Genomic DNA, 23,288 nt, shown 5'->3' with positions numbered 1-23,288 from the left:
ACAGACATCTGAAAAAAAGGTATACCCAAACACATTGCATGATTTCGCTAGATGTACTCAGTGAAACTACAATTGTTGTTGATGAAATTGGAAAAATTAGGGATGAGTGGTAAAAGCCTTGCAGTGGTTTGTATCTTATTTGTTCGATAGGACTTTTTGTGTATTGAATGGAGTTGAAGTGTCCACAGGAAGAGGAATTCCTAAAGGATCAGCATTGTTGGCATTATTTTATATGGCGTCATTGGGAAAGGTTTTTGAGTCATTGAACATCCATTATAGATAATATGCAAATGATATTAAATTTTGTTTTCCAGTTGATAGATCAGGGAAAGATCTGAAAAATAAATAGAATCCTGCATGTTGAAAGCTATGGATTGGATGAACACCCATGATTTGAGTTTGAGTGTGGGAAAGACTGAAGTAATGCTTGTGGGACAGGGCGGTGAAGAGATGTAGCCAGAGGTTATAGATGTATTGGGTGGTATCTTTTCTTATTGGTCAAAAATAAAATAATACTATTAGGGGTAAAACTGGACTCTGGTTGAACAATGAAGTATCAGATTGATAAAACTATTCAGGCATGTTTTGGCTACTTACATATACTACATTGTTTAAAGCCGATGCTGACACCCTTTGATTTTGGAACTGTAGTTCAGGGAATGGTTATCTCCAGACTGGACTACTGTAATGCACTGTACCTTGGAATAACTAAAGCAAGGAGCAGTGCATTACAGTTGGTCCAAAATGCAGCAGTACGGTTAGTTATGGGTGTTGTAGGAAATGAGCACATAACCCCAGGCCTTCAGAAGTTGCACTGGTTACCAGTAGCACAGAGAGTCCAATATAAAGTAATCTTGATTGTTAATCAAACACTTTACCATCCAATACCTTTATATTTTAAGCAATTGCTGATGTTATGCTGTCCCGGTAGAGCACTGCATTCAGAAAATGTCAGTTACTTGAAACGCCATGTTACTTGAAACATCGACTATAGTGCTATGCTCAGACTAGAGAAGCTGCTTTTTATGGGGCAGGTGTTAAAAATGTGAAACGCATTGACGGGGCAATTACGTCTGTGTGTTGACAAATTGAAATTTAAAAAAAAAACTAGTGAAAACGCAGCTATTTGTATCTGCTTTCATGTAAGTAAAGATTTCTATTTATACAGGCAATAGATGGAAGTGGGCAAGAAATGTCATAAAAACACAACTTTTTGTAATGTCGATTTTATGTTATGTATGTTTTATATGGAAACCGTCTTGGTATATACAGTAAATGTTAAAAATAAATAATATACAGGAAAATTGAATCAGAGATTTAGAAAATGATTATCTGGTACTGATAACATCCAAAACTATGCTGGCAGAGGATCATGGCATTGATATGATAAAGAAAACAAAAGTGCCAGGCCATTCCCAGTAACTAGAATTGAATATCGGGAGGGGGGGGAATTTAAATTTACCCAGTTAAACCAATATTCACTGGTTAACCGGTTCAGTAATAGAGGTTAAAGATAGGACTGTTATTTATGTGGTCTGATTTAACTGCTAATCTTAACCAGTTTGGCACTGAATATTGTGACAGGGACCTGCGGCCGGCCGAGCAGAGACCTGTGCTCAGTCCCACAATCACAAAAGTCAGGATGGCTATGTGGTCTTATTCCCAATTTCCCTTCCCCCGGTATCTCCCAAGGCATACCACAACACTTGGGAAGGAAAATAAGACTGATTTATTAGCATTCAAAAAAACCCCCACTACCAATTTATCTTTGTCAGGATATTAGGTTTTCAGGATTTTCACACATAAAGCCAACAGGAAAACAAAGTCCAGCAAAACGCTTTGCAGAAGAAATTCACAGAGTCCCTCTCTGCTTTAGCAAAACTACAGTTCTCAACCACCTGAGCAGAGCTCACACTTCTCAGTTCAATTGCCTCTGTTATGGCAGACAGGTTTAAACCAAAGAGAAAAAAAAGGGAAGGGGGTTGAAAGGAGGGAAAGATGATTATAAAATTATATTGTGTGTATACGAAGAATGAATGGAAGAAATGGCATTACAATTAGAACTATTATTATGGGAGAGGGGTCTGAGGCAGAGCTTGGGCGGGATCTAGGGTGGGGTTTCTCCCACCCAAACAAAAAAGTGTACTCGGACTGGAAAAGCATCGCAAGTGTAGTGCCGCAGGGTTCGGTGCTCGGACCCGTGCTCTTCAACATATTTATAAATGACCTGGAAATTGGTACGATGAGCGAAGTGATTAAATTTGCGGATTATACAAAGTTATTCAGAGTAGTGAAGATGTAGAAGGACTGCGAAAACCTGCAACGTGACAAAAAAACACACTCAAGAAATGGGCCACGACATGGCAAATGAGGTTTAACATGGATAAGTGTAAGGTGATGTATGTCGGTAACAAAAATCTTATACACGAATACAGGATGTCTGGTGCAGTACTCGGAGAGACCCCCCAGGAAAGAGACTTGGGAGTACTGGTCGACAAGTCGATGAAACCGTCCGCGTAATGTGCTGCGGCGGCACAAAGGGTGAAGAGAATGCTAGGAATGATTAAGAAGGGGATCACCGAGCAGATCGGAGAAGGTTATCATGCCATTGTACCGGGCTATGGTACACCCCCAACTGGAATACTACATCCAGCACTGGTCACCGTACATGAAGAAGGACATGGTACTGCTCGAAAGAGTCCAGAGAAGAGCAACTAAAATGATTAAGGGGCTGGAGGAGTTGCCGTACAGTGAGAGATTAGAGAAACTGGGCCTCTTCTCCCTTGAAAAGAGGAGACTGAAAGGGGACATGATCGAAACATTCAAGATAATGAAGGGAATAGACTTAATAATAATAATAACAGTTTATATACCGCATGACCGTGAAGTTCTATGAAGTTTACAATAATTAAAAGATGGTACAACTTGAGTAGAATAAACAAAATTAAGAGCTAGTGATTAACAGGTATAGATTAACAGTTATTTTGGAGTAAGAATTGTACAGGTCACCTGCCTAAATACTTCAAGAACAGATATGTTTTTAGGCGTTAGTAGATAGAGACAGGTTCTTCACCCTCTCCAAGGTAGAGAGAATGAGAGGGCACTCTCTAAAGCTAAAAGGGGATAGATTCCGTATAAACATAAGGAAGTTCTTCTTCACCCAGAGAGTGGTAGAAAACTGGAACGCTCTTCCGGAGCCTGTTATAGGGGAAAACACCCTCCAGGGATTCAAAATAAAGTTAGACAAGTTCCTGCTGAACCAGAACGTACGCAGGTAAGGCTAGTCTCAGTTAGGGCACTGGTCTTTGACCTAAGGGCCGCCGCGTGAGCGGACTGCTGGGAATGATGGACCACAGGTCTGACCCAGCAGCGGCAATTCTTATGTTCTTATTGTCTATGCTTTAATGGAATGTCGCTATCTGTATACAGTCTCTTCCCTTGTAAATCGCTTAGAACTGTTTATGGTTTGGCGGTATATAAAAATAAAGTTATTATTATTATTATTAATCTATAGTAGTAAAGACAAATATACTGGCATATTTTGATTGCAAATGATCTTGGAGAAATTAGGAGCTCTTGGGAAATTTGGGGTGTATTATACTAAAACCATGCCTTACATGTATAGTTAGATTAATTATAACAGAAAAAAATGTTGAGAGAGAAGTTATTGCTATTTTAAAACATAAGAAATATATTGTGAGAAGAATTATTCAGATTCCTTAACGATTATTATTGTTATTACAATTCAGAAAGTAGAATTTGTTACATTATTATCCTGGGATTTTTAAGGTTTACAACAGTTAAGGTGGGGTACTTCTAAGTTACAATCTTATTTCTGTTTTGACACTTAGGAGCATGTTTACTAAAATGTAGCAAGCAGTTACCATGTGAATAATTATGTGCTAATATTTAACGCAGCTGCAACACTTACCACGCACTAATTTTCACACTAACTGCTTGCTGTGCTGGGGGCAGAAAACGGATGGAAAATGGGCTATGCTCTCCAGAAGAAAGTAAAAAAGACTGCGGTGGCTTGGATTGAGAAGGCACAAAAGCTTTTTGCTGCCTTTGTTGTCTGGGCTGTCTTTGAGTTGATGGTTGAGTAGATGAAGCAGGCTGGCGATATCTGTGTTTTGAGAAGAAATTCATGTGCTTGAAAGTACTTGAATATCTCCTTGTAGGATGAGATTTTGAGGACAAGATCGTCATGCAGTCAGTATGATGTTTGTTTTTTTTGAGTGGCCTCCTCTATACGGTCTCCTCCAAATAAATCATCTCCTATGCAGCGTATGTTAAAAAGATGGTCTTGGACATTGGCATCCAGATCAGATATCTACAGCCAAGCTTGACTGCACATTGCAGTGGGTACTGCAGAGACTAGAGAGGTAGTATCAACCAGTGGCATACCAAGGGGGAGGCGGTCCGCCCTGGGTGCAGCCTTAGGGGGGGTGCACAGCCGGCCAGGTCTGGAAAATGGTCGATCGCCAAGGCAAAGAAAGTCGATCTGCCCAATGTGTGGCGAAGGCCATAAAAGCACACAGGATGCTAAGAATTATTAAAAAAAGGGATGGTTAACAAGACTAAGAATGTTATAATCAGTGGCGTACCAAGGGGGGGTGAGGGTGGTCCGCCCCGGGTGCAGCCTTAGGGAGGATGCACAGCCGGCCAGGTCTGGATAATGGTCGATCGCCAAGGCAAAGTGAGTCGATCGCGGAGCCCATCCCGGGCTCTGTGATAGACTCACTTTGCCTTGGCGATCGACCATTTTCCGGACCTGGCCGGCTGTGCACCCCCCTAAGGCTGCCGTCGGAGAGGAAATTCGGGCCAGCCAATCGCTGCCTGGCTGGGCGGAACTTCCTCTCCAACGGCAGAATTGACATCGGGGAGAGGAATGCTGGTCGGCCAGACGCAGGGAAGCAGAGAGGGCTTGGGGCAGCCATGACGGCGGCTTTGGGGCCTGTTCCCCAATGGTGGCAGCAGTGTCTTGGTGGAGGGCAGGGAGAAAGAAAGAAAGGGGGCAGGCAGGGAGACAGAAAAAAAGAAAGGGGGCATGAAGAGAGAAAAAAGAAAGGGAGGCATGGAGAAGAAAGGGCTGGGAGAGAGGAAGAAAAAGTTGGGGGAAGGAATGAGGTCTGGAGGAGAGGAAGCATACAGGCTGAAAGAAGGGAAGAAAGATTGGATGCACATTCAGAAGAAGAAAGTGTAACCAGAGGCTCATGAAATCACCAGATAAAGTATGAAAAATGATTTTATTTTCAATTTATTGATCAAAATGTGTCTGAATTTATATCTGCTGTCTATATTTTGCACTATGGCCCCCTTTTACTAAACCGCAATAGCGGTTTTTAGCGCAGGGAGCCTATGGGCGTCGAGAGCAGCCCTGAGCATTCAGCGCAGCTCCCTGCGCTAAAAACTGCTATTGTGGTTTAGTAAAAAGGGAGGGGGTATATTTGTCTATTTTTGTATGGTTGTTACTGAGGTGACAGTGCATAGAGTCATCTGCCTTGACCTCTTTGAAAAAACCCCAGAATAGGAATGATAATTAACATTTTCTCAGCGTACAGTGTGCTTTGTGTTTTTAATTTAATTTTATTGTTGGTAGATCATTTTGATTTGGTCATTTTAAAAGTAGCTCACAAGCCCAAAAAGTGTGGGCACCCCTGAGCTAGAGTGTTGAACCGGAAGTTGCATCAGAGACGACCTTTACAGCAGCCATACGCAACTATAACGCTCCGGCTGCTATAAGAAGGCTGTTTAGGCATCGCCGGCCACAGGGCAGGGAGGTTTGTTGGACTGGGCCTGTTGTCGGGGGGGGGGGGGGGGGCGGGGGGCGTTGCAGATCTTGTTGCCAAAATCTGAAAAGTGAGGAACAGAGAAAGATGGGCCTGTGGTGGATGGAGAGATTGAGAGAAGGGGCAGATGATGGAAGTGGGTAGAAAGGGGAGAGAGAAGAGGTCAGATGATGGAAGTGGGGAGAAGGGAGAGCAAGTGCTGAATGGAAGTGGAGAAAGAGAACACATACTGGATGCAAGGAGGGATAAAGAAAAAGGACATATGTTGGATGGGGGAAGAAGATAGAGTTAGTGAGATAGTGGAGGGGTGAAGGAAAGGGGTGGCATGCTGTGGGTAGACATAGTAAGAAAGAATTTAATTTAAACGGAGGCAGAAAATAAAGAAGGAAGACCAGAGAAGGAAAGGGAAGAGAAAAAGGAGAGAGAGATGCCAGAGAACGGGGAAGGAGACAGAGATATCAGATCTGAGCGGAAGAAATGAGAAGAGAGAGATGCTAAAAACCACAGGGGGGAGGGAAAGAGAGATGAAAGGAGAAAGATGCCAGACCATGAGGGAACAGAGGGAAGATGATGGATGCCAGACCAAAGGGGGGGGGTCTAGAGGAGAGATGGAAGGGGGAGGCATACTGTTTCTAGAAGGGGCATAGAAGGAGAGAAGATGCCATATAGGGAGGGGCAGAGAGATTGCAGACAGTGGATGGAAGGAAGACAGTAACAAGAAGATGAGGAAAGCAGAAACCAGAGAAGACAAAGGTAGAACAAAAATTTTCTGTTTATTTATTGCTTTAGGAGACATATGTCACTGTTTCTGTGGTGTTGCATTTTATGTAGAGTCCAGCTTCTTGCTGGTTCAATTTAACCTTTGTCTATGTATTTCTATTTTATCCCCCCTTTTACAAAACTATGGAGCGTTTTTTAGTGCCAGCCGTGTTGGTAGCAGCTCTGATGCTCAGAGTTCTATGAGCATCAGAGCTGTTACCACCGTGGCTAAAATCCACGCTACAGTTTTGTAAAAGGGGGAGGGGTTAGTTTGTAATGACATATTCCATACCAGGCGAAGGTGTTTTCTGAGTTCTGTGTGTTCAAAAGACATGGTTTTCTGTTAGGATTGATGGTGTAGGATTGATCTGTACTGGTCTGGCTTGTTTAGTTTTACAATGGGTGTATTGATGTACTGCTCACTGCAATATGTAAGATGCTGCCTTTTCCTAGGTACTCATGTGTGATGTGTAGCTTATTACTAAAAATCATGTTTTTCGTACAGATGGGGGGGCCAAAAAATGATGGGCTCCGTGTGTCACATATGCTAGGTACGCCACTAGTATCAAAGGTGTCAAGTGTAGATCGAGCCATGTATTTCCTTGTCTCAAGGAGATCATTGACTAAATGATGGTATGAGTTAAGATGTTCTGATGGAATATATTGGTCATAAAAAGATATTTTTTGGACCAGAGATTTTAGATAAAATGTCAAATAAAAGTTGTAGCTTAAAATTCTGTTTGCCAGTATGATTGTTTGGAACATTTTGCGGCCAAAATTATCCACAGTTCTACCTTCTCTCCCCGTGGAATTACTGGCATAAGACTCAGTACTGAATGCCTTTTTCAAGGCAGACTCTATGACTAAAGATTGGTGTTATAATTATGGTTTATCAAAGCCAGCACAGGATTGAATTCTGTAGAGGTTGTCCAACTTTTATGGCCCTACTTTGGATGTTAGAAAAGATTCCCATCTTTTAGTAATGCCTCTGTCATGAGGGTGTGGATTGGGACCTTTAGGCAGTCTTTAGGCCACTCTTTGTAGTCAAGTGCATCCATGTATTCTGCTTGTATCTGTTTTTCAGATTCCATTTTTATTGGTAATACTTGCCCCATTTTCTGATAAACTTTGCAAAGGAAAGACTTCTGAGGGCGACCTGTGGCATGAATTTGATGATGTACAGTAAGAATCTTCCGCTGACAGGTCTGGACAGCTGCTGGAAGAGCAGATAAATAAATCTGAGTCGTATCTGTGGACACCAGATCTCGGTGATTCAAATCATATAGTGGAACATTGAGAGTGCTATGATGAACTCCATTCCCTTGATAATGGACGCCTATGATATGCACCGATGATAAACACCGGTGTTGCACTTCAGAATCGTGAACCAATGGACAGCGGCGATGGGCTTCAACATCATGCATCAATGATGGATGCCCATGATGTGTGCCAACATTGTGCGTCAATGATGAACACCTATGCTCTGACCATCGTTTGTCAATAATGAATGCCGATGACATGCACCGATGTTGTGCATCAATGATTTTGGTGCTCGATGGCCAGACTGAGCAGATGCTTGGAGTGTCGAGGCAGGAATTTGCACAGTGTGTGCTTGCTGCAGCCCAGCTAGTTCTTTCTGCAATAGTTCTCTGAACTGATCATGCAATGATGACACCAGTACCGATACTTGCAAAGGTACCATGGGCATGGGCTGCATCAAGTATTTGTGATTCCGAGTCACACTTCATAGCTGATTTGGCATATTGGCGCTTGGAGCACTTCGATGGTGAAGACTGTGTGGATACAGACCTAGAGGGAGAAAGATGTTAATGCTTTTTTACCAGGTTCTCCTTGAGGCAGGTAGCACTGGAAAAAAAAGGATGTTTGACGCTGTGCATCAGCATCTGACAGTATTGATTTCCCCAAAGTTGACCCGAAAAATTTCTTATATCTCAGCTTTCTGGCTTTAAGTGACCTCTTCAGCAACTTAGAGCAGAGTGTGCAAGAAATATCCTGATGTTCAGTTGCACAGGTCTGTACCCGAAATGGTTTTTTGATACCAAGTGCAACCTTTAAACCCACTTAAAACCTTGGACATGAATGGGAAAACTGCCAAGAGGTTAAAAGACTCAGTGGTTAGAGGGAGGTCGAGTAAAAGATATACTGAAAAAAGGGTGATGTTCCTCCACTTTAGAACAGGCTATATTATTCAAGGACAAGCAAGTAGCATATTCTCACGTCTGTGACATCATCCATGGAGTCTGGTACAAACAAAATGATGATTTAGGAAGAATTCACTATGAAGCAAAAGCTTAATGCATTAAAAAAATAGTTCATATCTTAAATTGTTTGAGTGTTTTGGGATATCTATGAACTGGGAACCAGACAGGAGGCACAATTTTTAGTCTGTTCATATAATACTGTATTATGGAAACTTTTCTAATTTTTTTTTATTTGTATTGTACTCCACTTATATGGATTATTTTTTAAGTGGTTAAGCAAATTTAATAAAGCCTGAAACCTGAACACTGTTGTTTCATCAGAGTTATGAAAACCAGCACTGAATCTAAGCAATGAACTGGAAAGAGAAAAATTTGACATTTTAATTTGAGTAAGAACATTTGGCACTTACATAAAGAAGGGCATCAGGTGAATAAGGGTCTCTTTTTTGGGATTAGATGTAAACTCTGGCACAGTCTGAATGATTTTGTTCATAACATTTCTTAAGTAATTCTGAAGTTGTTTCCGTCTTTCTTCTACAAATTTAGCATCCTGAAAAGGGGAAAGAAAAACAGTAAAACATTTACAATCGAAGATGATGAATTAAATATCAGAGCAACAATCTCAGTTACTATTATCTCCAGCCTTTCTAACTAATGAAGACCTTTAGCTACTGTGTAAAGTCAATATCTCATAGCCTCCTTTTACTCTGTATAACAAGACTGATCTCCAACAATGTTTTCTTAGCCTACAGACAATGAATTATCATCAGTTAGTGGAAAGATGAGTTTGTATGCAGAACTATAGGTTTTACAAAAGCATATTAATATCTTTCAATAATTACAAATACAATATTGGTTTGTTACACGGCCTCAGCCCCACCACTCCACCGCCAATTAAAAATTTATAGCGAGAAGCATTACGTGGACCTTCGTCATTGGCCAATAAATAATCTTTTATCTGTATAAATATTTTTTTTTCCTTTTCTAACTTTTTTGCCTTAATTTAAATATTATATAGAAATGTTAATAATTCAAACTTTCACTTTAAAGCTACTTATCTTCATAGCTGGGAGAGGATGACCAGACATGTTTCGCACACCTGTGCTTTTTCAAGGGTCTCCCGTGGCCACGTCTGTCATCTGACTCACTGCTGATTTAAAGAGTCGGATGACAGAAGTGGCTGGGGGAGACCCTTGAAAAGCACAGGTATACGAAACATGTCTGGTCATCCTCTCCCAGCTATGAAGATAAGTAGCTTTAAAGTGAAAGTTTGAATTATTAACATTTCTATATAATATTTAAATTAAGGCAAAAAAGTTAGAAAAGGCAAAAAAATATTTATACCGATAAAAGATTATTTATTGGCCAATGACAAAGGTCCACGTAATGCTTCTCGCTATAGATTTTTAATTGGCGGTGGAGTGGTGGGGCTGAGACCATGTAACAAACCAATACTGTATTCGGATATCTTATGAAAGGGAGAGTTGCATGATGTATCTTGTATATTAGTAGAGATATGAAGAAAAGCAAAAATCAACAATCTTGTATGAAAAAGAAACAGACAGCGAGTTCCTAAGCCACAGTTAATCTCAACACCCACAAGAGAGAACAGATGAGTATAGAGGTTGGGAAGAGATCAGTACTCATTATAAGGAGGTTGGGATATGATTTTGTATTTGGGACAGATGTCATTGCTGTGTTGTGGGTTTGGACTTCTATATTTATATAGTGTGTGATGGCAGTCTTTTGGAAGTTAATATATGTTTTGGATATTTGGTAGTGTTTGAACACTAGTGGGTAGCAAGTACTGCACCCTAACAGAAACATTAACACATGATATGCAATAAAAGAACCCCCTTTCTTCATTCAACGTTAATTTTGGGCTTGCCAGGTATTAAAATCCTGCATTAAAGCAAGTTAAGCCTAAAATTGTTAGTAAAAGAACTCCAAAGGGATCTACCAGTAAGATTAAAAATATTTAAAGGATTCTAGATTGCTTAGCAATAGAATTGATACAGGTGCACCAAAAGCACAGCTCAAGATTCATTCTGAAGACAATTCTTGGTGCATCTGGATTGCTGGCATGGTATGTTAACTGTACTGTTCACTGAAAATTAAAAGCAATTTGCTTTCTTTCCGTAAATGAATTTTCAGTCATAATGAGGGGAAGTCTAAAAAGAAGACACATATACATGGCAAATTTGCATATTAATGACAAGAATACTGGCATATAGAAACCAATATAAAAGAAAGCAGAAAACTACTGTAATAACCAAACGTACTTTTTCTACTTGTCATCAGAAACAAAACAGGTATTTATTTTTTTAATTTTCTATACTGTTCTCCCAGGAGGACTCAGAATGGTTTATATGAGTTTATTCAGGTACTCAAACATTTTTACATACGTGCAGTGGCGTAGTAAGGGTGAGCGGCGCTCCCTCATCCACCCTCTTCCCTGCCCCCCCCCCACCGCATGCACACCCCCTTCCCTTTCTGGCTTCTCTGGCGTGAGTAGCATGCTGCCCACGTCAGTGTCAGCTTGCCCTTCGACGTCCCTTCCTAGGCACGGGTCCTGGAAGTGACATCAGAGAGAGCGCCGATGCCGAAGTGGGCAGCAACCTTGTGCCGGGGAAGTGAAAAAGGTTCAGGGGGAAGGCAAGAGAGGAGTGGGCGAGGGGAGAGGAGGAGGGGGGTGCACCCAAAAATCGAGCCTGTCAAGCCATTTTGTCTGTCCTTGTTAGTGCATTTTTTTTAAGTATGCAAATCTACCAGCAATTCATTTCGTCAGTCTAATCATAGATCAGTCTAGTATGACCAACTTTTATGTTTATCTTAAGAAACATTACCTGCGTCCTCTTTGAACAAAAGGTACTCGAGGTGCCTTTACTTTTTTTCATCTGCATAAATTTACTTACTGGAATAAAATCACAGTGTAACATGAGATTATTCATCATTATAGAGTGAGTGGCTACTTGGCAGCCAATCCAGTAAACAATCAAAGGACCTTTGGTTCCTTGTAGTCGGATGCCAGCAGTGAACAGAACTGTGTTGTGTTTAGTGCATAATTACATTTCTGTTTCTGCCTTATTTGAATGTGTGGGGAAAAATGTGGTACTCTACAGAAGCAGTAGCTAAATACCAATTTCCTAGGGGTCAGAAAGAAGAGTGGCTATCTTATTTTCATATAAGTTGTATGAAAAGTCATTTTTTAGTAGGCTAAAGAGAACTAAAATTGTACTATTCAAATGTTAACTACCAAATTTCATCTACATATCATTTAATCAATGTATGCTCTGTTTGCAGTAAATTCAATTACAGAACTAAGGGCTAGATTCACAAACCTGACTCTCCGTGGCCAATCTGAGCAGGCCTGACCAATTCACGAAACAAAAAATTTAAAATATCGGAGGAACACCCCCCTCCGACCGCACAGATCGCTAGTGTGCGATCCTGACGCATGCGCAGACCATCTTCCTTGCCTGTAGATGGTCTGCGCATGCTCTCAGCATTTTTTTGTTGTTGTTTTTTTGCAAGCCCTTCCTGCCCGGCAGAGCATTTTTTTTTTTTTTTTTACTTTTTAACTGTTTTTTTCTGCTTCGCGAGCCCGTGGTTTCAACCCATTTTAAACCTGTGGGTTAAAACCATGGGTTTGCACTGTGGGGAAGGGCAGGCAAATAGGAGGCTGAACAGAGTAGGAGATCAGCTGGAAAGTCGGGGGCTGAGCAGGGCAGGAGATCAACTGGAAAGTCGGGGGCTGAGCAGGGCAGGAGATCAACTGGAAAGTCGGGGGCTGAGCAGGGCAGGAGATCAACTGGAAAGTCAGGGGCTGAGCAGGGCAGGAGATCAGCTGTAAAGTCAGGGGCTGAGCAGGGCAGGAGATCAACTGGAAAGTCGGGGGCTGAGAACAGATCATGGCAGAGAGCAGGAGAGCCGGGGGCGGCAGAGAGCAGGTCGTGGCAGAGAGCAGAGGCAGAGAGCAGGTTTATTTCAGGGCTGCAGGGCTGGCAGGATAGTCAGAAAGGAGGTGAGCGACTTGTTGATTGGCCAGCCCAGTCGGTGTTCAAGATTTTTGTTTTGTGAATCGTGCCCCTGCCTACTTTGCATGCCGTTTCCCTCATTTGCATGCACGGATCGGAATCCAATCGGTACACAGGTTAGTGAAACGGATTGGAGGGAAATCGAGTCGCAAAGGGCTCACAAACCGATCGGTACATGATCGGTTTGCTTAGTGAATCTAGCCCTAAGGGGCTCCTTTACTAAGCTGTGTTAAGCAGTTAATAAGTGAATTAGTACAAACTAACAGTTAACACTTAATATTATGGCAAAATGGCAGGGAGTTGCAACGATAAGGGAAAAGACTGATGGCATATCCCAGTACTTTGATAATACATCTAGGAGATAATGATCTCAGAATTCTCTCATGTTTGCCAGTAATAACAGTGGGCATGAATAGACTTCAGTTAGTAAGGCCTGATTAACAAGTCTAGGATCCTCTAGGCCAGTATATCGCAAACTGTGTGCCACCTGAGATTTCAGGTGTGCCGAGAGGTGTCAGTGTCAGCTGACTTCCTACTGGATGTGTCTCTTGCAGCCGAAAGGCACATCCTGTAGGAAGTCAGCCAGCGCCTCTCCTCCTCTCTGCGTGTCTTCCCTTCAGGCACCCCCTCCCCCCCCCCCCCCCACACACACACCCTGGCAGCTCAAGGCCTGTCTGGAGGGCCTTCGTGCATGTGCTTACATCGACATGATGACGTCACACGTGCACATGATGTCACTGTGTCGACATCTGCACACTTCCGGATGCCTCGAGCTGCGTCCACTACGTTTAATGTGCTGTGGCTTGACAAAGTTTGCAAGACACTGCTCTAGGCAGATGATATTTTCTCTGCAAATGGAAGCCCCATAGAGATTGAAAAATGTGAAATGCAGACAAGAGTGTGGCCATCTGTCAGAAGCAGATAACTACTTAAATCAGAAATGGGCTAATGCGACTTTTTTTAATTATACTGTACAAGAGAGATGAGATCCATCTTTCACATATAAGCCAGGATTTGTTTTGAGATGAATAACCTGGACATACAGATGAATAAACTGGACATACTGGCCTCACTTGTGTATGCTGGACTCTACAGACATTTTTAACATATATGTGCCCATAGCATGGCCCAGCCTGTACCTTGCTGTCTGTGAACACATGTATCCTTTGAAATGCTAACCCAGCTGCCTTTGCTACAAAGTTCTTGTCTCCATTCCCTGCTGGAAGGATACTTCTTCAAGGTTCTGCTGAGCTGTTATCAGTGCTGTATGACTTCACATATGCCAGGCACCCTGGAAAGCCATAAAACATTTATAACAAGCAACATTCCCTGCAGGATGAAAGAGACGTAGGAGCCTGATACCAAGACAGAACTCTTACCCAGGCTGGGCATTTGCTGCCTGTCTCTGAAGCAAGTTATGGGAACCAAGCACAGCTGGGGTGCTGGAGGTCACCCTTGCCAACTTTCTGCATAAGACTATCTACAAGGACGCCATCCTGAAGATGCACAGCATTGTAAAACCACAAATTAGCATCTGCAAGGTGATAAGGATCTCAGAGCTGGAGGAAGAAAGTTCACGAAGAATTTTCTGTTTCTGCTCGGGCCCCCCTCCTGGGGAGGGGGGAAGTGAGAGAAGCGTGGACTGGGGAGAAGAATAGTTAGGTATAAATTTTTGTACCAATAGGGAAGTACATGACCAGAGTTAGGGGATGTGCTTTTTTGAAACAAAGGAAGAATTTCTCTATATAACAATCCATGCATCACAGGTAGAGCTAGAGAGAAATTCATTTGGGTATGCCAGCCCCCCTGTTCGGCATATGGGTGTAAGTTCTACTCTCCATTGCATATTCTGAACTGACAATATATTTCTTTCTGCTATGCCTTTGCTGCAGTAATTTTGTAAGTCTTTATACTAACAATAAAAATATTGTCTGTTTTGGAAAATACAATGCCGTCTCGTAGTTATTCCAATGAGGTAAACAAAGCAGCATTTACTTCAGTTTGATAAAACTTTCCAAAAGGCATTGGAGGCCACATTTAGGCTGATGTTAATTTTCAAGGTAAAAGCCTGGGGCAAATATAGAGACTGCTCTATGCTTTGTGGGAAATTGGAATCAAGAAGGGATGCCAATGTTGATTGAAATCTTATCTTCAAATTTGATAGATGCCTGGGGGTAGAGGAAAGGGGCTGGGTCCAGTTGAGAAGCACTTGGGTGGGTGTGGGACATCTTAGTGAAGGCCATGATATGAGTACACATGGTTGTTATTCAGTGTGTAAATTAAATTTGCAGTCTTGTTCCACAAAATTGTATCAAGTGTACATTGAGAAGCTCTGAGATATGGGTAGGGATGAGGAGAAGTGCATTGAAAGGTCATTGCTACCTGTGTTATGAGGATCAATAAACTGATGTGTCTACAAATTAGGCAAATAGCAACAAAGATTTAACATTGTGGTAATCAACCACCAGACACACTTCTCAAAATTGTGAGAACTGGCAGCAGCTATTCAGGGAGTGTCACAGGGCCGGGAGGGAACTCGAAAAGCTCGCTCCTGCGTGCCAGGTGCGCTGCTTGCCACAAGATCTGAGGGAGGAGCTCAGCACGGGACAGGAGCGCGGAAAGCTCGCTCTTGCCTATACGCTGCTGGACCACCATGGATGCGAAAAAAGGTACGTGGGGGGGGGGGGTAAAAATTGTTAGAATCAGCCGGGACAGGAGGGATCCCTTCTGTCATGACCTACCACTAAACCACCAGAGGGGCAAGAGGGTACAGGGCAGAAAGGTGGGACAGGGTACAGAGCTTGGCAGGGAAGGAGGACAGGGTGCAGAGCTTGGCAGGGAGTGAGGGGGGCCTGGGTTCAGAGCCTGGCAGGGAGTGAGGGGGGACAGGGTTCAGAGCCTGGCAGGGAGTGAGGGGGGACAGCGTTCAGAGCCTAGTAGGGCAAGGAGGGAAGGGGGCTGGCAGCAGAACCTGGCAGGGAGGGGACACTGGGTGCTAACCACTTTTCCTACTTTTCGGGGGGAAAAATGGGGGTCTCGGCTTATATTCGGATCGAGTTATATTAGAGCATATATGGTACCCAGGGCTTTTTTCTTCTCTCTAGTAGGAGCGGGGGACGTATCCCATTTACTTGTGGGTTTACTGCTATTCCTTTCATTACCACAATATATATCAGTGGTTCCCAAACCTGTCCTGGGGGACCCCCCAGCCAGTCAGGTTTTCAAGATATCCCTAATGAATATGCATGACAGAGATTTGCATATAATGGAAGTGGCAGGTATGCAAATCTCTCTCATGCATATTCATTAGGGATATCTTGAAAACCTGACTGGCTGGGGGTCCCCCAGAACAGGTTTGGGAATCACTGATATATATGAATCTTGTAAAGCAATGGAAGTACACAGTTCTTCAAGTATCAAGCTTCTCAAAAAAGGTACACCAAATACATTCATATTTCCCTCTATGAGACAGTCAGTAAAGGGCAACATTTTAGTATGCAATAAACTGGTAGTAACTTATTAGATGCTCTTATGGTTAAGCTCTGAGAGTCCCCCAGCAAACATCGTGCTAACAGTAACAGATCTGGATAGAAGCCCAGAACAGAAAAAATTGCCAGAATTCTCCAGTAAACACTTAATGATAGCCAACAGCTTGTGATTCCATTGTTTTTCTGCCACTGCAGGTCACTGCACGTAATTCAGTTCTCATTTCAGCATTCAAATACTGACAGAAAACACTATGTGCCAATATTTCAGATGTAATGCTACTGTATTGTTGCCCTAGGTCAGGGGTAGGCATTTCCAGTCCTCAAGAGACAGAGCCAGGTCAGGTTTTCAGGATATCCACAATGAATATGTATGACATGGATTTGCATGTACTGCCTCCTTGAGATGCAAATCTATCTCATGCATATTTATTGTGGCTATCCTGAAACCCTGACCTGGCTCCGGCTCTCGAGGACCGGAATTGCCTACCCCTGCTCTAGGTATATCCATTCATGTTTAACTTCTAAATTAATAAAGGTTTAGGTTACAAATAGTATAACTCAAGTCCCAAGAAGTTTTCACAGGCATAACAAAGAAAGAGGACAAAATATATATGTTAACTTTCTGACTTAGGAGCTGGATGAAGGATATCATTTGTCAAAAATCACACTAAAATTCCTTTAGCAACTGCATCACACAGGTAGTAACAAAGCAGTCTTAAATGATAAGAACATAAGAAGTTGCCTCTGCTGAGGCAGACCAGAGGTCCATCCTGCCCAGCGGTCCGCTCTCGCGGCGGCCCATCAGGCCTAATTGCCTGAACAGTGTCCCTGACTAATTTTGTAACTGCCTCTAATCCTCTAATCCTATCCCTATTACCTACCTCTACTACTATCTGTACCCCTCAATCCCTTTGTCCTCCAGGTACCTGTCCAGACCCTCTTTGAAGCCCTGTAGCGTGCTCCTGCTTATCACATCCTCCGGTAGTGCGTTCCATGTGTCCACCACCCTCTGAGTGAAAAAGAACTTCCTGGCGTTTGTTCTAAATCTTTCCCCTTTCAATTTCTCTGAGTGCCCCCTTGTACTTGTGGTTCCCCGTAATTTGAAAAATCTGTCCCTGTCTACCCTTTCTATGCCCTTCATGATCTTGAAGGTTTCTATCATGTCTCCTCTAAGTCTCCGCTTCTCCAGGGAGAAAAGCCCCAGCTTCTTCAGTCTGTCAGTATATGAGAGGTCTTCCATACCCTTTATTAGCTTAGTTGCTCTTTTCTGGACTCTCTCAAGTACCGCCATGTCCTTCTTGAGGTACGGCGACCAGTACTGGACACAGTACTCCAGGTGCGGGCGCACCATTGCACGATACAGTATTGCATGATAAAAGGTTCATATAACCATTTAAGTAATTTCCATACTGATTTTCATCAAGGGTATCAAAAATGCTTATTTAGGATATATGAAGTTTGTAAAACAGGACGGAGTGATATGAATCAATATGCTCTTAAAATTGTATTCCGTCAGATCCATGTCACTGAACAATTTATGGAAAAAAAGAGAAATTCATCTACATTTAAGCCCCATTTTATAGTTTTAAACTAAAAATGTTTTACCGGTCCGCATTTAGCCTGTGGTAGCCAGTGATTTTTAAGCCTGGATATTCAATTTTTGGATACATGTAATTACTTGGATTTTAACTGCACATTAGCCAATGGATGAAGTTAGGACAGATTGGATATCACCGTTAACTGGGTAAATCCAGGCTCTGCCTCAACTCTACCCCTGGACCGCTTCAACGCTACCAGTCAGAAGAGACATTCCATGGCACTGCCCAATTAAATGCCGCCTAAAATCCCCTTCCAGCCTGCTCAGCTAAGACATCTTTTGAATATTGGGTCCCACAATATTTTAAAAAAAAATTATATAAGAATTTTATGAAACATTAAAGGTTTATATACTGCTATGATTATTCCAACATACATAAAAATCATCATAATTTTTAAGCAAAACTTATAAATATATGTATGTGCATTTAATTTTAGTACCAGCTTTATGTATTGACTTTGGGCTCATTTTACTAAGCCGTGGAATAGCACGCACTAAATTGCCAGGCATTGAGCTGGCGTTAGTTCTAGCCACGTAGCGTGGCTTTAGCGCATGCTAAAATGCTGCATGCGCTAAAAATGCTAATGCAGCTTAGTAAAAGGAGCCCTTTGAGAAAGCAAAAATGGGAGGACTATTTTCAGGGAAATGAATATGTACTCGCTAATGATAAACCTAGAAAAGAATTCCCTTTTATGGTCAAATTCAAAATCTCAGAAGAAATATCTGAGAGCAGTGAAAGCTAACCATCACAATCCTTCCTAATGATCTGGTAAACATTGTCAATAGAGTCCCCAGATCTTCTTTTATCAGAATGTTTACAGATAAACTGATTTAAAACACATCCATAAAATAACAAACAATGCACATCAATTAGGTGTCTAGAGAATGGGTTTGATGCCGCAATATTTTCTAGATGCCAGTTGGCTAGACCACATAGAAATGTTTTCTGAATGCTTTAAAACGCAGAACAAATAAAATCTTCAATATTTCTCAATAGGATACAAGCCAAATATCAATAAATTTAACTTGAAAATAGAGAATTTGGGATCCCAAGATTATAACTTGTATATCCAGAGTTTACCTGCAGACTATTCTAGACATAGAACCTTGCATGAACGTCTCCATAGTGCCATTAACTCATTGGATAGATGCCATCTTTTCGTCTACAAATAATATTGGTTGAATACATTCTCACAACCTTTAACATAATGTTTGATGGAAGTACCTTTTGCAATATCATCCATGAATCATTTAAGATGAATATCTACCAATTTGGCACAGTTTGTCCAGTATTCTTGGTAAACTCTTGGTAAGCTCAAACTCCTTCAAGATTTTTTTGGCGCTGTATTTTTGAGCACCATTTTCTGAATCTAGTCCTATATGACTTTATAAAAAGACAAGCATAAGACTAAGCAGTAAAATACATTAGAAGGTGGACAACTGGGCTAGCCAGATGTGTAAGGTTAGAAGTCCACTGTATAAAGGGTTTGTGCTAACATAGTGCCAGCTACAGGATCTGGCAGTATGGTGAGTGTGTGGCGCAGTGGTTGGATCTACATCCTCAGCACCCTGGGGTTGTGGGTTCAAACCCCGCGCTGCTCCTTGTGACCCTGGGCAAGTCACTTAATCCTCCATAGCTCCAGGTACGTTAGATAGATTGTGAGCCCACCGGGACAGATAGGGAAAATGCTTGAGTACCTGATTGTAAAAACCGCTTAGATAACCTTGATAGGCGGTACATAAAATCCTAAACTTGAAAACTTGAATATGTGAGGAGAAGAGAAAGAGACAAATACTAGTAACCAGGGAAGAGGCACTCCTCCTTCCTCACCCAGGCCTATTTTTTATACCAGTCTACCCCTGCTGGTACCCACAGTTAGATGTCCCAAGTCAAGGAAGGAATTCTATTGTCTCTTAGGGGTCCTTTTACAAAGGCGCATTAAACACTAACGCGTGCATGTTAGCCTATGGACGTGTTAGCGTTTAGCACGCACTAAAATGCTTAGCGCGCCTTGGTAAAAGAACCCCTCAGGGCTAAATTCCTTTGAAAATGATCCTGCTACCATTTTATCTGTATCCTTTTAGAGGCACCAAAGAAAAATATATATTTTATGTTGCTTTATTCATGTGTTGGGCAACATTACTCTTTAATCTGTCCAGATTTATACCAGAGACACACAGTTTCCCATCGTGGTTCCCTGGGATTCTGAGCAAGTCCCTTAACCCTCAATTGCCCTGTGTACAAAAACTAGATTGTGAGCTTACTAGGAACCGAGAAAGTGCCTGCATATAGGCCCTCTTTTACTAAGCCATGGTGGAGGTTTCCACCGCGGCTTGGAGCACTAAGTGCTCCGACGCTCATAGCGTCAGAGCACCTAGTGCATTTAGCCTCTGCCAAGGCTTAGTAAAAGTGGGGATAATTAGTAATAATAATAATAACAACTTTATTCTTCTATACCGCCACAATCTTGCGACTTCTAGGTGGTTTACATTCAAGAGAGCGAGTTCAGCGAGTTACAATATGCAGATAGTCAGACGAAATATAGAGTACAGAAACTTTAAGAAAGCGGAAATATAAACTGTACAGTTTGCTAAGAAATATACAGATATACAGATTGCTAAGAAATTTCCGAGAGGACCTGTTAGGAAAAGTTCGCAAATTACAAAAAAAAAAAAAAAAATACAGCGACAATTACAATATATAGCGAAAATTTCAATATACAGCGAAATTCCGAAAGGGCCTGTTAGGAAAAGGTCGCAAATTACAAAAAAATACAGCGAAAATTACAGTATACAGTTCGTTAAGGATTTTCAGTGGGGACATAATTGAAGACAGGTCCCGAATTACAAAATACGATTTGATTAGGATTTAGAGGGGGAATATTTGGAACGAGAAAAGAAAAAAAAAAAAGTTCTTCATCCAACTGTTCGGTGAAGATTCTTTTAGGTGATATATCTGTTGAATAAGGCAGTTTTTATGAGTTTTCTAAAAGCGTTGTAGGTCAGTCTAGCTTTGTTGATGTAGTTGTCTAGACAATGTTGTTGTTTGTTTGCTTGGTAAGCAAAAGTTCTATCCAGAAAGGTTTTGTAAACCGCTTGTACCACAGAAAGGCGATATATCAAGTATATGACTCATACCCATTTGAAAATCTCGCTCTCTGGCCTTGACATTTCTACTATATGACATTGTAATTATTTTCTTCAGCAAGACAATTATTTTTTTATTGCAAAACATGTTTTCTAATTGAAATTTGCCACTCTGGGAACTTAAAACTTTTCAGTTGGTTGCCTGAATAAGACACACACATGCAGCCTTCAGTCTAATTGCTAAAATGAATCTCACTGTCTAATGTGACCTGTTGAAAACATCACAAGAGCTATCATTATCACTTGACATTATAAATTTGCATAAGAAAGAAACTAACAAGTTCCTGATTCGCTCGATCACGATTAGACACATGCTGATTGACAAACTTGACAGGTTCACAGTTTTGCAAAAAAAATAAGAAGGGGTTAGAATAAACGTTGCTCATTGATTTCTGAAAACATATAGCATGACGTGCTGTCAAGATAAAGCAATCAGATAAGGGAAAAGAGGTGATGGAAAGATTGATCAGTATGAAGAATGAATATTCACACTGTGAATGTTGTATTTTATTAAAGATACAAACAATATATGCCGATACTTAGCCATGACATGAAATATGAGAATATGGAACATCTCTGAGTGTTATTTCGGGGATGGAATTTCTGCAATGATGCCACAGACATCAAGGGCTCCTTTTACTAAGGTGTGCTAGCGTTTTTAGTGCACGCAGGATTTTAGTGCGCGCTAAACCCGTGCTACGCTTCTAGAACTGACAGCTCAATGCTGGCATTAAGGTCTTAGAAAGAAACCTACCAAGAGGCAGTGTAGATCACACGTTTCAGAGAGTGGCGACTTAATGACCAGACCAACAGTGAACACACGCTAAATAGCGTGAATCCTCTAAAAATCTAATATAATTTAATAATGGAGTACCCTCAGTGGGAAAGAGGCAGCGAAGGGAGAATAACTCCAGCGCTTCACATAATGAGACAGAGACCCACAAGTCCCTGCCCCCACACCATCATAGGGTACCTCCTTGTGTGTAATAAATCAAAAACAATAGTGAAAAGTAAATCACCAAACCAGTGAACACGAGTGAGGTCAATAAAGGAGCCACCCTGAGAACCTCCCCAAGCCACTCCCACAACAGATCAAAAAACCGACTTAACTGAAGGTGTTCATAGGCAGTCGTTACAGCAGCAGCTACCCGCAGAGGGGGACCGCTGGATACCAGATCTGTTGTGGGAGTTGCTTGGGGGAGGTTCTCAGGGTGGCTCCTTTATTGACCTCACTCGTGTTCACTGGTTTGGTGATTTACTTTTCACTATTGTTTTTGATTTATTACACACAAGGAGGTACCCTATGATGGTGTGGGGGCAGGGACTTGTGGGTCTCTGTCTCATTATGTGAAGCGCTGGAGTTATTCTCCCTTCACTGCCTCTTTCACACTGAGGGTACTCCATTATTAAATTATATTAGATTTTAGAGGATTCACGCTATTTAGCATGTGTTCACTGTTGGTCTGGTCATTAAGTCGCCACTCTCTGAACCGTGTGATCTACACTAGAGAATGACACGGTGACAAAACTCATCACCGTTCCCATCCCCGCGGATAACCGCAGGAAATAATCCCATGTCATTTTCTAGTGTCTATTTCAACCTCGGTCCTTCTACACCAGCATTCTTCAAAGCAAAGCTTGCGGGTCAGTGGTTGTGCCCAATTATACTCTGATTCTTTCCTCTCTCCTTAAAGAATGACATGAAGATGGTTTCCCACGGTTATCCGCGGGGACAGGAACGGTGATGAATTTTGTCACCGTGTCATTCTCTAATCTACACTGCCTCTTGGTAGGTTTCTTTCTAAGTTTCTTGGGCAGATTTTTGGAGTACTTATATTTGGCATTAAGGTCTAGCACGTGTGGCAATTCAGCGCACATTAAAGCCCTAACGCACCTTTGTAAAAGGAGCCCCAAGTTGTAATTGATATGGTTGTGTGTTAAACTTATTTTCAAGGAACTTAACACAGATCATTTTTTGAGAATATTACTCAAAGTGAATGCTGTTGACAGGTACAGCACTTGTTTTAAAAATCACCCCTTTTAAAAAATATAATTCATCTGCATTAAAAGTTATTGCATTTCTTAAGAAAAATTACAAAGAAGATTGAAATGCAACTTCATTAAAAATCTGATATAATAATTTTATAAAGATCTGGGGGCCATTGGAAAACATCATTTTCCTTGGATGAATATATGTACACATTGGGGGGTGGGAGGGAGTTTTTATGGAAATTTCACTAAATTAT

The 23,288-nt window shown here is 41.7% G+C and overlaps 1 protein-coding gene across 2 annotated transcripts in view; it reads right to left on the bottom strand.

Moving 5' to 3' along the window:
* Positions 1-23,288, bottom strand: part of SNX29 (sorting nexin 29) — a 407,218-nt gene that overhangs the window by 49,496 nt on the left and 334,434 nt on the right. For both annotated transcript variants that reach the window (XR_004536445.1, XM_033914221.1), the window contains exon 20: positions 9,184-9,323. Coding sequence is in view for 1 of the 2 variants with exons in the window: in XM_033914221.1 (XP_033770112.1) it covers positions 9,184-9,323 (140 nt within the window). In the remaining variant the exon portion in view is untranslated. The remainder of the gene's footprint in view (positions 1-9,183; positions 9,324-23,288) is intronic.

Source organism: Geotrypetes seraphini, chromosome 11 (genome assembly GCF_902459505.1).
Source record: "Geotrypetes seraphini chromosome 11, aGeoSer1.1, whole genome shotgun sequence".
Lineage (NCBI taxonomy): Eukaryota > Metazoa > Chordata > Amphibia > Gymnophiona > Dermophiidae > Geotrypetes > Geotrypetes seraphini.
Note: the sequence above shows the minus strand (reverse complement) of the source record. Positions and strands in the feature narration are given on the sequence as shown.